Below are 15,712 nucleotides of genomic sequence, written 5' to 3'. Positions count from 1 at the left end.
GCTATGGTTTCATTCGTGAACGATATTGTTTCGCATCGTATTGATTCTCCTAACCTATTAAACAGTTTAAATTTTTATACTCCTTCCCGGCAATTGAGGAATCGTAACTTGTTTTTTATTAATCACCGTCGTACTAATTATGCAAAATTTTCTCCTCTAAACCGAATGATGAGTTTATATAATCAACATTGCGAAACAATAGACTTAACAATGTCGCGTAGTAACCTAAGAATATACTTTAACTCTGTAAGATATAGCAGTATATAGATTTAAGTGTTAACATGTAGTCTACTTTGATTGACGATAATAAATAAATAAATAAATAAATACATGACATTTACAATGCCGTAAGCAAGTGTGTATTAAATACAGTCAAACCTCCATGAGTCGATATCTGAAGGAACCATAGACTTATGGAAACATCGAGTCATGGACATTGGCGTAAATAGGGAGGGGCCAGGGGGGCCTGGTAAGACAATGCGTATAGTATTGGATTCTGCTGCAACCTCTACGAATTCTGGACGATCCGTTCTCAGTTCCGCAGCTCGCTGGTAACGGATTTTTCTCGGTACCCTTGCAAGATACCCTGCATCGAAAGTAGGGTGCATTAGTGCATGTCCGGATGCGAATTGAGTGCACCACTGCCGAAGTTAGGCATCTCGCATAGATTTTGAGAAAATCCAACTTCGGCGAGAAACCGATTCAATGTTTTTATCGCGCCGACAATATCACCAGTCTTTGCATCTGTATCGCTCATCAGCTATAGAATCAGATGCTATAGCAGAATAGACTGGGATATTTTGCTGACGCCTTCCAAACAGAACTGAAAAGCGTGCTGAAGTAGCACTTTTCAGCATTGTTTTTTGGTAGGAAAAGTAGGCCATTATGTAGTGCAAATTATCAATGAAAAGTTGATTAGTTTGCAACGGAATCGCAAAAAACTAGTTTTTAGTATCGAACATGCACTTATTATACTAAACGCGTTAAATGCATTTTGAATATAGATTTCTGGATGATCATTGTTTGACAGGCAATAGCAATATGTAATTTTTAAACGTCATATACTGCCATACTGTTTCCTTTTTGCCCTTTCCCGATATTGAAATTTATTGAAGCATGTTTTAGGATAAGAAGAACTGGCTTGATCCATTTTTAGTGGTATTGTTAATTAGAAAACCAACGTCTCTTCATAACAAGCTGCGATATTTTGTGATCAATTATCTAGAACAAATCGTTGTTACTGGGAAATGTTTGTGTAAGAGAGTTATGGTAAAGTTTTACAAAAAAAAATAGAAATAAACAATGGTGCAGCAAGCGAACTTAAGTTTGTATAAATATTTCGCGAACTGGAAAAACAACTTTGGAAAAAATGATGGCTATTTGTTGTTTTTTGACGTAAAAATTATAATTTTTGGTCAAACTTTCATTGCATGGAAATAAATAAGGATACAATCTTCTGTGATTTTTTTATATAAGGGCATTTTTAGTCTTCATAAGGATAAGATGAGATGTATTGCACTTAATTTTGCGAAAAACTGCTTTTTTGGGCTTTGAGCTATTTATTGATGAAAAATTAGTGTGTATTTATTTGTAAACATAAGTTTATGGCAGGTATAAAGTATGTATGTCGTAAAAGTGTCGATATTTTGTGTTTCGGCCAGCAAATTTTCACCCCACTAAATACCACTAAAATCGAACTGTTGCCATACCTTAGTCTGATTGGACTATGATAAATCCATGAGCAAAATACCTTTCCATCCTGCTTTCTTCAAACAACTGTTATCGTACGAATTTGCTGACGACAGCTTTATTTGAATACAAGAAAAACTTCAATCCTTCAATATGATGGTAGCCAACCAGCTTCAGGATATAAAGTTTTTAACTCTAACAAAAGTTGTTTTATTCAATCCTATGTTCAAAATTTTGGTTTCGAGAGGTTTAGAGAAATGAATCGTTGGCTATAGAAATGCTGAGCAATAATAATCCATATAATCTAACTAGCAATCGTTTTTTTTTTCAAAGGCTAGTTTTTTTTTGACTTGCCGGCTTCAAGAGGTTTGAATTTCACATTGATCTTGAACCTCAAAGTCTAATTCAAATCGAGTTGGAAAGGTTAATCCTGATTATAGTCTGCTTTTAAATCCATGTATACTTTTCGAGATCTATAAGATTGGGTTGAATACGTCATCTTGGCGATATAAAAAGAAAAAAAAAGATTTTTAAATACTACAGGTATCTACGAATATTGCACAATCGGTTTTGGACGATTTTTAGGGTTTGATCTACCTCTGTATGAAAGTGCGCCACTATAATCGGTTCATACATATTATTGAAACAAGCATTGTTAAGTTATCTAAATCCTTTAAGATTATTTTCTCTCATGAGAAGGGGCCGTGGCCCCCCTCAATTCTGATGCCTATTTACGCCCATGGTCATGGAACAGAAATGCTTTGGAATGCTGTTTGAGCGAATTATCATAGTCACCATGGAATTTTGTTTAAGTATGGTTCCATGAGTCAATATTAAGACATAGAACATCGACTCATGGAGGTTTCACTGAATAATTGATTTCCCATTACTGCGTTACACATAAGTGAATAACTAGTAGTACCGAGAGACCGTATGTAATACTAGAAGTGGTACCCATTCTGAGCCCGACCACTATACGGACTTTGATGTGACTGTTATGCGAATATTTTCAAGATGGGATAACACAAGTGGGGTTTGTTTTTGTACAAGTTCGGAACAAAGGCTACTTTTTTAGCAGTTTTTATCGATCTTTTGACGATGTTGAATTGATTGATGCAAAAAAAACGCAAATCGGTCAAAAGTCGACATGGGACTGTTATGCGATTATGGGCAGTATATAAACGTAATATCGTAGAACATGATTTTAGACAATCGTTCATTTCAAAGGGTAAATACCATTTCTCACCCAATGTTTGTAGCCTATCTTACGCAATTTTTCCTCAGCTTTCTGATGGACATCTCAGAATTGAAAACGAGCGGTGCGCTAATGGTGAAAAATCGATTGTTCTAATCAAATTCAAAATGACGACCAAATTTAAAATGGCAGCCAAAATTTTTTTAACCTTTAATGAAAGCTATATCCTTTCTCTATACGATGCCACTTAGTTTGCTATATGCTCCAAGGGAATTATGAGGGGGGGGCTTTTTCGCAAACTGTTAAGCTAGATGGCGTACGAGGGGTCCACCAATTTGAGAAAACCAAAAGGGCCACCCTTAAGTTTTATCGAAAACTAGCGATCAGTGACATAACATTGGAATTCTAACGATGGGTGCCAATGGCAGCCTGGTTTCAACGAGAATTGCTCATATGTTGGGTATTTTCTATTGAAATTTTGGGTGTAATTTCCATTTTTTTACCTAAACATTTATTTATTAGACTCATGTGCCATCCGGCATTACGGAACCAAATCATTTCAAATATTTTCAAAACATCATGTTGATTTCTTATTTTACTATGTTAGCTTTGGAAAACCATTAAACTCGCGGAAAAGGGTAATGGGATTGTTGGAGATGGCCCATAGTTGTAAATACCCAAGTAACCACAAGCATTATAACATTGCACGTATTCTACTGCATATCAACAACATTGATGTAACATTGCTTTTATTCGACATATTTCAAGAGATGTCAAGCAATAAAGCATTACCTCTACATTACAAATGTATCAATGCACTAATATCACTTTATAAGTTGCACTGTTGCACTAATGTTACTTTATAAATTGCTTCATTGCTTTAACGTCGTTTTTGCATTAATTCAACTGTAAAAGGGCCCTTTTCCACTTTTAAACTACTTTAATGGTAGGCTTACGGCAATGCAGCTGCATTATATATGCAATGATATAATGCTCCATGGTTACTTGGGTAGTTTATTTTATTCAATTCAATTCGTATCCAAATTACTCCGACAATGCTCTCCTTTCGCCTTAGAGTGTGCCAGAGAGTGAGCGATCTATACTGACCGATCATTAGGTAGCCGATGGTCACTCAGCAACGCTGTAGGCTGGAGAAGGAACAGCAAAATTGTAAATAGAAGTTAGTTATCAAATATACGTTGAAGTAGAAGCTACGTTTCGCTCTTCGTCTCTGTGGTCAGTCGATGACATTGACCTTATCTCCGGCGCGTGTGTAATCGTTTACAGCAGAGAAAAACGACAAAGCCCCCCCGTAAAAAGGGACTTAGAAAAATTCTGTGGTTCGTTCACTGTGATCGCGAGTTAGTGCTTCTCAGTGCTAGTCAAGGACTAGTGAAGAAAGTCCTTCGAGACTCGGCAAGGCGAGTATCGCCAACAGGGATCATTCCGTTGACATTCGGCAGCCTTCAGTATTGGTGTGCTGGCTTTGCTGCTGGTCAACGTACACGGAGACGCAAATCAACCCAACTTTGACTTCTTTTGACGCAATTCGGCTCTTCCGTGGGATGACCCAAATTTAGGTTAACTGTTATATACCTATCATTAGGTTGTTTCCATTTTACAGTGGCAAAACAAACAACTCAGTGCAACAAAAAATCTACCCAGCTATCGAAGTCTCCGTGATGGGTTAAAACAACTTAACGTTAGGTAAACTTGAAAGAACCCAAATTTGGCTTATTCCATTTAACTTCGACGCTGGGTCGGTGCGTCTCTCTCTGTTTTTGACAACATTGCTGTTGCGAGAGAGGCAAAACAACCCAACCGTGGGTAAAAACTAAATGCAGTTTACCCAAATTTGAGTAAAAAGAACTTAATGTTTGGGTATTCTGATTTCTCCGTGTAGAGTGGCACAAGGTAGACAAATGGACCGAAAAGACGGTGGGATTAGACACTGATGCAAGCATGTTTCAAAAAACCGTACCGTAATCCGGGGTAACATTGGTCATTTTTTTTTGAATATTTCTTGAATATTTCGTTTGAAAATGCAAATGTTGACAATTGTATTTTTTTAAAACAAGTACTGATACCCATAGCTCGTGACTGTATAGTGTGTTTTGTTTTTTTGGAAAATTTAAGCATATTTAAAAAAATGTTTTGAGCGATTTTTTTTATTTACTTGGGTAACATTGATCACCTATGTAAACAACGTTCGGTAATATTGAAAATTTCAATACTTACTTAAATCATGGCCCCTGAAGCCGAATATGAAGGCCAAACGCTTACAAGTCATTTACTTTTTGAGATATTTTTAAATTAAAAATACTTCGAACCACGGAATACGCCTAAATGTAGGCAATTGCCTAAGGGAATTCTACATTCTTAACAGTAATTCGTTAAAGATAGCCTCTATGGAGCTAAGGCTATTCATAAAAATTAATTTATGCGACGTATACATAGCAAGGGTTTTGAAGTTTATGGGCGGTGCTATGAAATTCATTAAACACGCCAAATCCAGTGGAATCATTAACTTTTGACCCGTCGGTGTAGAACCTTCTTTCACAACTGACATGACCGTACTTTCTTGCAAAAAATATTGGTATTAGCTCCAAATGAAGTGGATCTAGAAATCCATGGATTTCTTGCTTCATGGTAAGATCAAAAACTACTGTTGAACTGGAGAAGTCAGGTAAGCAACTGTGATTGGGGAGATTCAGTAAAGGGTTAACCTCCAGAGTCATGTACGAGTGTCATAAATCTTGATTGAAGATTACGTTCGATTAGCTTTTCAAAATTTTCAATTACCAATGAGTTTAACACTTCACAACGAATGAGGAACCTAAACGACAATTCCACGAAACGGTCTGATAAATGCAGTATTCCAGCTCTAAACTTATCGTATGAATTGTGTTCATGCTGCCTAACGAGATCCGAAGACAACGATACATACTGGATACGTTGGAGCTTCAGAATGTGTGTGTTTTTTGCGGCGGATTGGAAGCAAAAACTACCGTATTCGAGAATCGATAGGATTGTTGTGCGGTATAGCTTTATCAAATCTTCCGGGTGAGCTCCCCACCATGTTCCTGTAAGTGTACGCATGAAGTTGATTCGTTGGTGGCACTTCTGATTATTTATTTATTTATTCGGTTTTACATCAATTAACTTGATAAAACCTCGCCAACAATATTTCGCCAATTCACTCGGTTTATGGCCGCTTCTCTCCCAAGATTTTTTTTTCCAAACAAAATCATCAGATTTAATATTGGTCCATATATAGTCCCGTATAGTGTAAAACTACAGAAACACAATGATATTTAAAAATGTTTCCAAGACAGTAATGTTTCCTACAAAATATATTCTCGTGGTATGAAAGAAGATGCTTCAAACTAAAATTCAACCTTAGGGGACAATTGTTTTGTATTGTGTTTCAATGTTTTTCAAGACCACTTCCTTAGGTGGTTCATACTGCCCGATCGACCCTACAAGGCAACGAATTGTCACGGATTCACACCGCACTGATAAATGAGTGTCCGATGGTGAGCTGAATGACCATCAGATGAAAATGCCTTCAATGAAGTGAGCACTGATTAATAAATTGTATTTCAGTTGGAGCGAGTGTGCAGAGCGATTCCCATATTCAATTTGTAGGAACTTTTTTTTTTATTTCAATGTGCCTACTAAATATATTGTGCTGTTACTACAATCTAGCACTAGTTTTTGTTATGTCTGAACAAGTAATCACCATGTCTTGAACTGGCACATTCACCCTTTTTGCTCCTGTGCTCCTTGGAGAAAGGGACACAATTGAATGTTCAAGTGCTGGGTTTGCTGTCACGTGCAAGGTTCTGCCGATGCGATGATGAGCGATACTTGAATCTGTTCATTAAATATGATTGATTGAAACCGACAGCTCATCCAGAGTGCGACTGACAATTAATTGTTACAAAGCTCATGAAATGCAGTCCTTCAGCTCTTGTATGCTCAATTTACTTGATTGATATTCATCATTATTTCCTTTAGTCGAGGCTAATGATTTCTTAGAAAACAATATTTATCAGTTCATAAATTCATAAAATCGGAATCGTAATTTGGGGTCAAATTCAGCGAGCTTGATCAGGTCGGTACCAAATAGCAAGTAATTCCAAAGATCCATCACATACATGTTTTCAAGTTTATAGATGTCTAATGATGATTTTAAACTTTTTTTTTGTAGCAAAACTGTTAGGAAAGTCAGTATTTAACAATCCGTTTCGTTAGGCCTAGATGCAATCATTGAGTGTTTCAAATGTTGTGTAAGCTTAGGAATGGTACACAAATTATGTCACGCTTAATTTCAACTTTTTTTTTGGGAAACTTGGTCTAGTTTTTTTTGGAGGTTAATAAATACTTGCAATTTGTAATAAAAGTTGCAAAACATGAAAATAAAAAAAATATATTATCAGTAATAATAACGTGATGTTTCGAACATTTTGAAAAATGTTTTCAAATAATAGTTTGTAAAATACTATCAATAAAAAATATTGCTTTCTTACAGAAGTGATAATATATGTATTGGAAATACAAAAATTTGTTCCTTAGATTTGTGTCAGTATGTTCCATAACTTGTCAATTCTTTAAGTTGATGGTCCCTTAAATAACGAGTTATTGAAAGTCGACTGTATAGGGTTCGAATCCCACCGGGTGGGAACCTTTCATAAATTTAAAACAAGGGAAACTAAAATTAAAGGCAATGCTAGAGATGCTAGTATCAATTGTGCTTTTTAGATCCAAGTTTCAAAAAAGGTTGAATAGTTCCATTTATTGATTTTCCAAAATTTATCTTTAGTCGACTTAAAAAAAGTAAAAAAAAAACAAAACTGATCTCAACAAGAAAATTGATATAAATACATTAGCGAAGTTCTTTTTGTATCTATTCAGAGTAGTTTAAATGTGCTATTAAGACTTAATGAATGTTGTATCCCAACACCGATTTCCTAATTTCGAACACTACCGCACTCAGAAAACGTGACTGTGTTCTCTGAAAATCGTTCACAGAATCAGAGAACACAGTCACGTTTTCTGGGGACGGACCTGGTGTAGTGGTTAGAACACACGCCTCTCACGCCGAGGACCTGGGATCGAATCCCATCCCCGAGATGGTCACTAAAAATTTCAGTGACGACTTCCTTCGGAAGGGAAGTAAAGCCGTTGGTCCCGAGATGAACTAGCCCAGGGTTAAAAATCTCGTTAATAAAGATAGAAAAAAAAGTCACGTTTTCTGAGTGCGGTAGTGTTCGAAATTAGGAAATCGGTGTTGGGATACAACAATAAATACTTAGTATTCTTTTAAAGAGTTGAAAATGTGCACTGGAACCCTGGAGCGGATACTAGTGGTATTCTTCTTCTTTCTTGCGTTACGTCTCAACTGGGGTAGAGCCTGCTTCTCAGCTTAGTGTTTTTATGAGATTTTCCAGTTATTAATTGAGAGCTTTCTTTGCATTTTTCATGTGTGATGTGTATATCGTATGGCATGTACGAAGATATTCTATGCCCCGAACATCGATATGCATGGCTATTATTTATAACAGTGCTGTCATTGATTTAAAACTATTCCTATTAACAACTCGAAAATTTATTATCATGGTTGCTCAGAGTCGATTAAATAATTTCTCGAAGAATATTGCCAAAAATTCTACTAGTATTAAATAAATTCAAGGAAGTGACAAGATTTCTTTAGCAAATCAGCCTCGAAGAAACACTGGAGGAATTTCCAATAAAATAGAAATAATTTCTGGTGTTTGAAAAAAAAAAACATTTAGAAATTTCTTTGGAAGAATTACTAAAGGAATGTCTACTGGAGATTTTTTTTGTTTGAATACGCGGAAATGTGTGAAGAGATAATGGAAATTCGCTTTGTCAAATTTGGAGAACTCATATGAAAATATTGAAAATCACAGTTCCATATTTTTGCTTACGAACATGGTTTGTTCATATTGATTTCGAGGTTCCACCAAACATTTTATAAAAGTTTAGTTTTAACATGGACGTCTTTTTGGCTCTTTTTCCGTTAGTTCACGAAAAAATAAAATATGTTTCGTAAAAATAGTAAAAAATAATATATTACCAAAAGTATCGAAAAGAATCTAATTGTTATTGTCAAAAACCGGTAAACTGAAGGGGCTTCAAGGGAAAATGAAAAAGGCTTAGCATGCAAAAAAAAGTTATAAAAATCAAAAACCGAAATTCAAAAATGTGCGAATAAAAATAAATCACTACCCAAAACGTGTTTAGATCGATTTTAGATACATAGCAAACAAATATATTTAGGTTGAAAATAAAAATATGAGTATTAGAGGATTAACTGGGGCAGGGTATTTTCTTTCTGAAGGTGTGGATGTGGTACTGATCTGACCTTTCAATTATGACAAACTACAGTCTAGACGGGATCATCAGTTCTTACTAAATCACGTAGACACTAGTTTGATGTTGACAAGTTTTGTTAATCCAAATTTTCTAGAGTAAAACTGAGACTTTGAATGAAAAAAACCCTATTTTTATAAGCTTTATTTGAATCATATTTAATAAATACAATTTCGAAGTTTTTAAATTCCAATCATCTCCGACTGATAATTCTTCACAGTTCGCACATTCGGTCACTGAAAGGGTTTTTTTAACATACAAAAAGACACGACCTGGCCGGGCAATTAACGCTGAAATCAGCTGTCGTTATCAAGTTATAGTGTAATTTTGCCCATTTAGCACCATCGTTGATATTGGGTAGGTTTCAATTCTGCTTCGTTCATTTGTTTAGATTTCGCAAGAGATTTTTCCTGTCTTCAAGAGTGGCACTCAAACGGACCAGCAGTGGCAAAAGTTGCTAGCTAGAAAGGTCAACTTTAGCGATAATTAGATGTGAGTTTGTATGAATATGAGAACACGATAATGATTTAGTAATGCGTTTGTGTGTGACAGCACTAGCTTAAGTGACTAGGGTCAACTCCCCAGGAAGAATTCCGGTAATCCGTCTTTACGCAGGTGGTCCTCCGCGATTAATCCATTCAATTTCTACGTCGTCAATCGGTTTCCTGCGGTATCTGGCTGGCATTTGCCATTCTTCGATCGCTTCACCCGACGAAACCGATCTCTGCAAATAAAACAGAACATTATTTTATGCCCGAATAAAAATTACAAATAATTTGATAGTTGAACCTATTCAAACGCCATAAAACCAATGTAAGTGGACAATAGAGTCTGATAATTATTTATTGTTAAATGTTGTAGCAATTGTTCTTACTGTACTGTGTCCGGTACTAGAGTCTCCCCCAACCATTCCCCAAACTACTTCAATTACTACAATCTTGTTGAAAAGTTTATTTGAGGCTCCATACAAATTTCAAAAGCCGTTTTGAAGTACAGGAAAAGGTTCAGTATGTATTTGGAATTTAATTTGCCAATGAACAAAATTATCGACGTGACTGATTATCCGATTCTCCAGATTTGTGCTCTTGAAGTTTTGAGTTTTGGGTCCGATTCATCTTCACCAGAAGATCCTCTTCTACCTGCTTGTGGTAGTAGTTTTTATTTTGCTCCATTCTTTGCCTTGAAAAACAACAAACTAAACACTCGGTTACCAATGACTCTTAATGCGATGTCATAAGTTATGCGAGTATTGTAATTGTATTGTTACAATAGAATTAATTGTATTTTAATATTATTTATTATCAGGGTAGGTTTGTTCGTTTGTTGATGCTGATTTGGCTTTAGCTCATACACAATTATGTAATCTCAAATGAAATGGAACGGAATTCATAGGCAGTACAGAAAGCAAATCAGTTTCACTTTCATACTTCCAAATATTGCTAAACCTACCGTTTGTGTGGCACCGGTTCCGGCAGCAGCTGAGGGCGCAGGATGTCCGGCACCGCTGCTCTCCAGATAGGGGCCTCCCTTACGAAATTTTATCAGAGGAATGCGTTTGGCAGCGTTCAACATTGGCCTCAGCAGTACCATCGCTGTTAATCGGGTCTACCGTTGGATAACCTCAAGCAATTCAATCGCAAGTCGTCAATCGGAAGCTGTTCCGCAGAAAAGTTAACGTAACCAACCAAAAAAAAAAAGATAAAAAGTAATAAAAATTAGTGTTTTGTACAAAATTTGGCAAGGATGCTAAAAATCTTACCAACTTTCCTTGCGTAGCGAACAGATGACTGTCGTTGTGCAAAAAACGTCAACACACAAGTTGACGTTTATCAGCAGTGAACAAAGTTCATTTAGGTTCAGCTCAGTTAACACCGTGGGGAGCCCTTAAGGTGAAACATCTCGGAATCCAAAGATGGCCGGCACAATGGCCGACTTGCACTCCTACTTACGTTTTCAAAGGCACTAAACTAGAGAAATAGCAGGCAAACGTTTCTGATCCTCTTATTTTAAGCTTTCTGGTAGTGCACAAAGCCAAAATAAAGAGTGTATTGTTGAAGGATGCTTTCTTCATGAGATTTGTGCCTTTGAAGTTTTAGTACAATCTAAGGAGTTGATTCCAAACTGTTTCGCCTTAAGCAATGCTCGTTGTTGGTTCTTGTGGAAGGATCAACATGTTCGGCTTAACCGGCTTAGGGCTCATTCACAAATTTCATAACGCTAAAGGGGGTGGGTGGGTGTCCTCGTGGTGTTACGGCTCATACAAAATTTGAAAAATATTCATACAAAAAGTGTTACGAGGGGGTGGGTGGGTGTCGAAAATGGCCATTTTTGGCGTTATGAAATTTTTGAATAAACCCTTAACGAATCTTATTTTAAATATCGAATAACACCACATGCAATTGAACAAGTAGGATGTGATTACAATAGACTTTTGATATTTTCAATTCTGAACTTTGCGAAGGGGAATCAAAATTCTCCTGAGAGGGATAATGTGGTGAAGGCACATTCTACACGCGGCGATTCCGGTTGGAGACTGACTTCCGGTTCACCGGCTTGTTCCTCCCTCCACTTCCGCTGAAGCAATGACATTATTTTCGTCACCGCCATGTTCACCGCGTTCCACATCACCTCATCGCTACACATTCTATCCACTACGTTGTCTACGGTTACGTCAGCACCGCAGACCGCTGTCATCTCGCTACGTTCCGTAGCAAAACGTGGACACTCGAAAATGACGTGTTCCGGCGACTCCTCTACGACTGGGCACTCAGCGCAGAGCGGCGACTCTGCGTGGCCGAACCTGTGCAGATATTTCTTGAAGCAGCCGTGACCTGACAAGAACTGCGTCAAGTGGAAGTTGACTTCTCCATGGGATCTGCTCACCCATTTCGCCAGATTTGGAATAAGGCGATAAGTCCACCTTCCCTTCTCAGCGGTATCCCACTCGCGTTGCCATTTCACCATCGTGTCGGCTCGGGCAATCTTCCGGGCTCCTCTAGTACTACTAGCTTCGTAGCACTCCTTATCCTCTTCCAAAACGTAGCCGATAGGGACCATTCCGGCAATCACGCATACTGCCTCCGAAGATATGGTTCGGTAGGCACTCGCTACCCGCATGGCCATCAGCCTATACGTGCTGCTAAGCTTGACTCGGTTCCTCTTCGTCTTCATTGCGGTTCCCCACGCCGGGCTAGCGTACCTCAGGATCGACGTAGCCACGCTAGACAATAGCCTCCGCTTACTGCTGCAAATCGCCGAGTTATTCGGCATGATCCTGGACAGCGCCGTGACTGCCCTTGCTGCTTTCTCGCACGCGTAATCGACATGGCAGTTGAAGTTCAGCCGATCGTCGATCATTACGCCGAGGTGTTTTAGCTCCCGCTTTGAGGCTATGGTGTGTTCTCCCACTGTAATCTCAGCCTTCTGCACCACTTTTCGATTGCTGATAAGCAACAGCTCCGTTTTTTGGTGGGCTATCACCAGTTTCTTCTCGTACATCCAGTTTTCGACTGCGTCCACTGCTTCTGTAGCGAGAACCTCCACCCTTTCCAGTGAGTCACCAATGACCACAAGCGTGATGTCGTCTGCAAATCCAACGATTTTGACGCCTGTTGGCAGCGTCAGCACTCCGTCGTACATAGCATTCCACAACGTTGGACCCAGGATAGAGCCCTGTGGAACTCCCGCATTTACCGACCTCGTCTTCTGTCCTTCGCTAGTGCTGTAGCTCAAGACCCGGTTTTCAAAGTAGCTTCCTAGTATCTTGCACAGATAATCCGGAACCTTCATTTTATGTAACGCCACAGCAATGGCTTCCCAGCTTGCACTGTTAAAGGCGTTTCTCACATCTATCGTCACGACAGCACAGTAACGGTTACCTCTACGTTTTTTTGTCCTTGCTTTGTCGGCTGTGTCAATCACTGTTTTGATGGCATCTACCGTTGACTTTCCTTTCCGGAATCCATACTGCCACTCCGACAGTCCACGCTCTCCCTCAGTGAACGCCATCAGTCTATTGAGGATGATCCTCTCCAACAGCTTTCCGAGTGTGTCAAGCAAACATATCGGCCGAAACGAGCCTGGTTCACCGGGGGGCTTACCCGGTTTCGGTAGCAGAACCAGTTTTTGCCTTTTCCACTGTGCTGGGAAATGTCCCTCATCTAAGCAGATCTGGAGTGATGTCCGGAACATATCTGGGTTGGCCGTGATAGCTGCTTTCAACGCTACGTTGGGGATACCATCAGGGCCAGGCGCTTTCTTCGGCTTCATTTTCTTGGCCGCCTCTATGAGCTCCTCATTGGTAATGATTGCTCTTTCTTCACCTTCCTGGCCATACGGTGTCGGTGGCCAGACCGTTGGCGCGTGTTGTGGGAACAACCCGTCGACGATAATCTGCAACTTCTCTGGGCATGTTTCAGCGGGTACGGCTGGACCACTGATCTTGGCCATCGCCACCCTGTATGCATCTCCCCACGGATTTGCATTGGCATCGCGACACAACTCCTTGAAGCACGTTCTCTTGCTCAGCGAAATTTCTCTTTTCAGATCGGCTTTCGCCGCCCTCAATGTTACTCTTCGCTCTTCCCTCTCACCATCGGTTTTGGCTCTTTGCATCCGTCTCCTGGCTTGGAGACATCTTTTGCGGAGGTTGCCAAGTGTCTCATTCCACCAGTATACCGGACGACGTCTGTATTTCGGCTCGACCTTCCGTGGCATGGCAATGTCGCATGCTCGTACCATCGCAGCCGTTAACTCCTCCGATCTCAAGTTCAGAACCTGCTCTTCTCTTCTGAGGGCTTCCACGAAAAGCTCTTCGTTAAAACGTTTCGTTTTCCACATCTGCTCATGAGGTGTACTCGCTCTCTGTGAGCATTGTGTTCTTCCACCAATTCTATACCGGACCTCCTGATGATCGCTATGAGTGTACCCATCGCAGACTCTCCAGTTCAGGCCTCCCGTCAACACAGGACTACAGAAAGTGATGTCGATTATTGATTCCCGGCCATCTCTACGGTAGGTGCTGGTTGTTCCTTCGTTACCCAAGTCTACGTCCAGCCTTGCCAGCGCTTCTAGTAGACTACGCCCTCTTGGGTTGGTGAGACGGCTGCCCCACTCAACTGCCCAAGCATTGAAGTCGCCAGCGATGACGACTGGTCTCCGGTCGGCTAGCTTATCGGTTAGCTCGTCCAGCATCTCGTTGAACTGGTCCAATGTCCAGCGGGGGGGTGCGTAGCAGCTACACACGTACACATCGTTAAGCTTTGCAATAACGAAGCCTTCGTCCGCCTGGAACACTATTTCCTGGATAGGATACCTCCCCATCGTCCAGATTGCCGCTGTCTTCGCCTTATCAGCGATCCAGTTACCGTTTCCAGCTGGTACTCGATACGGCTCGGCAAGGATAGCTACGTCGCACTTCGATTCCGATACGGACTTCCACAGCAGCTGTTGCGCTGTGTCACAGTGGTTGAGGTTTAGCTGAGTTACCTCCACTGCGGTTTAGAATTTCTCGCTTGCTTGAAGGCCGGACACTTAGGGCCTCCCGTTGCGTGTCTGTTGCGACTTTTGTCCTTGCAGATCAGGCACCTTTGCTTATTGTTGCAATCTTGCGCCTTGTGACCTTCGTCGCCACACCATCTACAGAGCTTACTTCTGTCTGGTCCTTCGCAGTTCCGTGCCAGGTGGCCGTATTCCAGGCACCTGTAGCATCCCTCCGGTCTCTGGGAGATCTTCAGTGGACATACTGAACAACCGACTCGAATTTTCCCGACTTCCAGCGCTTTGTTGGCTGCGTCTACTGGGAGCTTTATGGACGCCGCCTGTGTACCAAGCGGTGCTCTTCTTAGCCGTACTGTCATCTGCACCGTTTCCAGATCGCACTGCTCCTTTATGGCGGTCCTCACTTCCTCTTCGGTGGTGATCCAATCCAGATCCCGCAATTGGAGTGTCACTTCAGGGCACATGGCTTTCACCTGCACCTTTTCGCCCATGACTCTCTCGGTTAGCTCTTTGTATGTCGAGCTTTTGTTCACCGAGTCTTTTTTTAGCTCGATGAGCATGTCTCCCGTCTGGGTGCGTCTGATCTTCTGAACGTCGGCACTAAACTCCTTTAGTTGAGGGTCCGTCCTCATGGCCCGCAAGACTTCAGCATAAGTGTCCTCGCTAGTTTTGACGACAACAGCTTCGCATTTTGCCTTCTTCCTGATTGGCCTTTGCTTTCTGGCACTCTCCTGTTTGCCTCTCTTCTTCTTGTTCCGGACCTCTTGCCATGGGATATCGCCAGGTCCCCCTCTGAGCACTTCATCCGCCGGTTTTGGATTTACGTTTTTCGGCTTCTTGGATACAGCCTGTCTTTCGTCTCCTGGTGACGACCTATGTCTTTTGGGGGTGAAACTTGGCGTAGTTCCTATTCCCGCTGACCTTTCTTCC

At 40.4% G+C, this 15,712-nt stretch overlaps 1 protein-coding gene across 1 annotated transcript; it reads right to left on the bottom strand.

Annotated features, from left to right (window-relative positions):
• Positions 1-9,394: 9,394 nt before the first annotated feature.
• Positions 9,395-11,151, bottom strand: LOC5566608. Its single transcript, XM_001650955.2, has 3 exons — positions 11,043-11,151; positions 10,733-10,938; positions 9,395-10,007 (listed from the first exon to the last, which is right to left on the bottom strand). Exons 2-3 carry the CDS (start codon positions 10,871-10,873, stop codon positions 9,891-9,893), a joined length of 258 nt encoding a protein of 85 aa, XP_001651005.2. The 5' UTR covers positions 10,874-10,938; positions 11,043-11,151; the 3' UTR covers positions 9,395-9,890.
• Between the last annotated feature and the right edge of the window lie 4,561 nt (positions 11,152-15,712).

The sequence above is a fragment of the Aedes aegypti genome, chromosome 3 (genome assembly GCF_002204515.2).
Source record: "Aedes aegypti strain LVP_AGWG chromosome 3, AaegL5.0 Primary Assembly, whole genome shotgun sequence".
Taxonomy (NCBI): domain Eukaryota; kingdom Metazoa; phylum Arthropoda; class Insecta; order Diptera; family Culicidae; genus Aedes; species Aedes aegypti.
The sequence above is the reverse complement of the archived record's forward strand: the minus strand, read 5'-3'. Positions and strand labels throughout refer to the sequence as shown.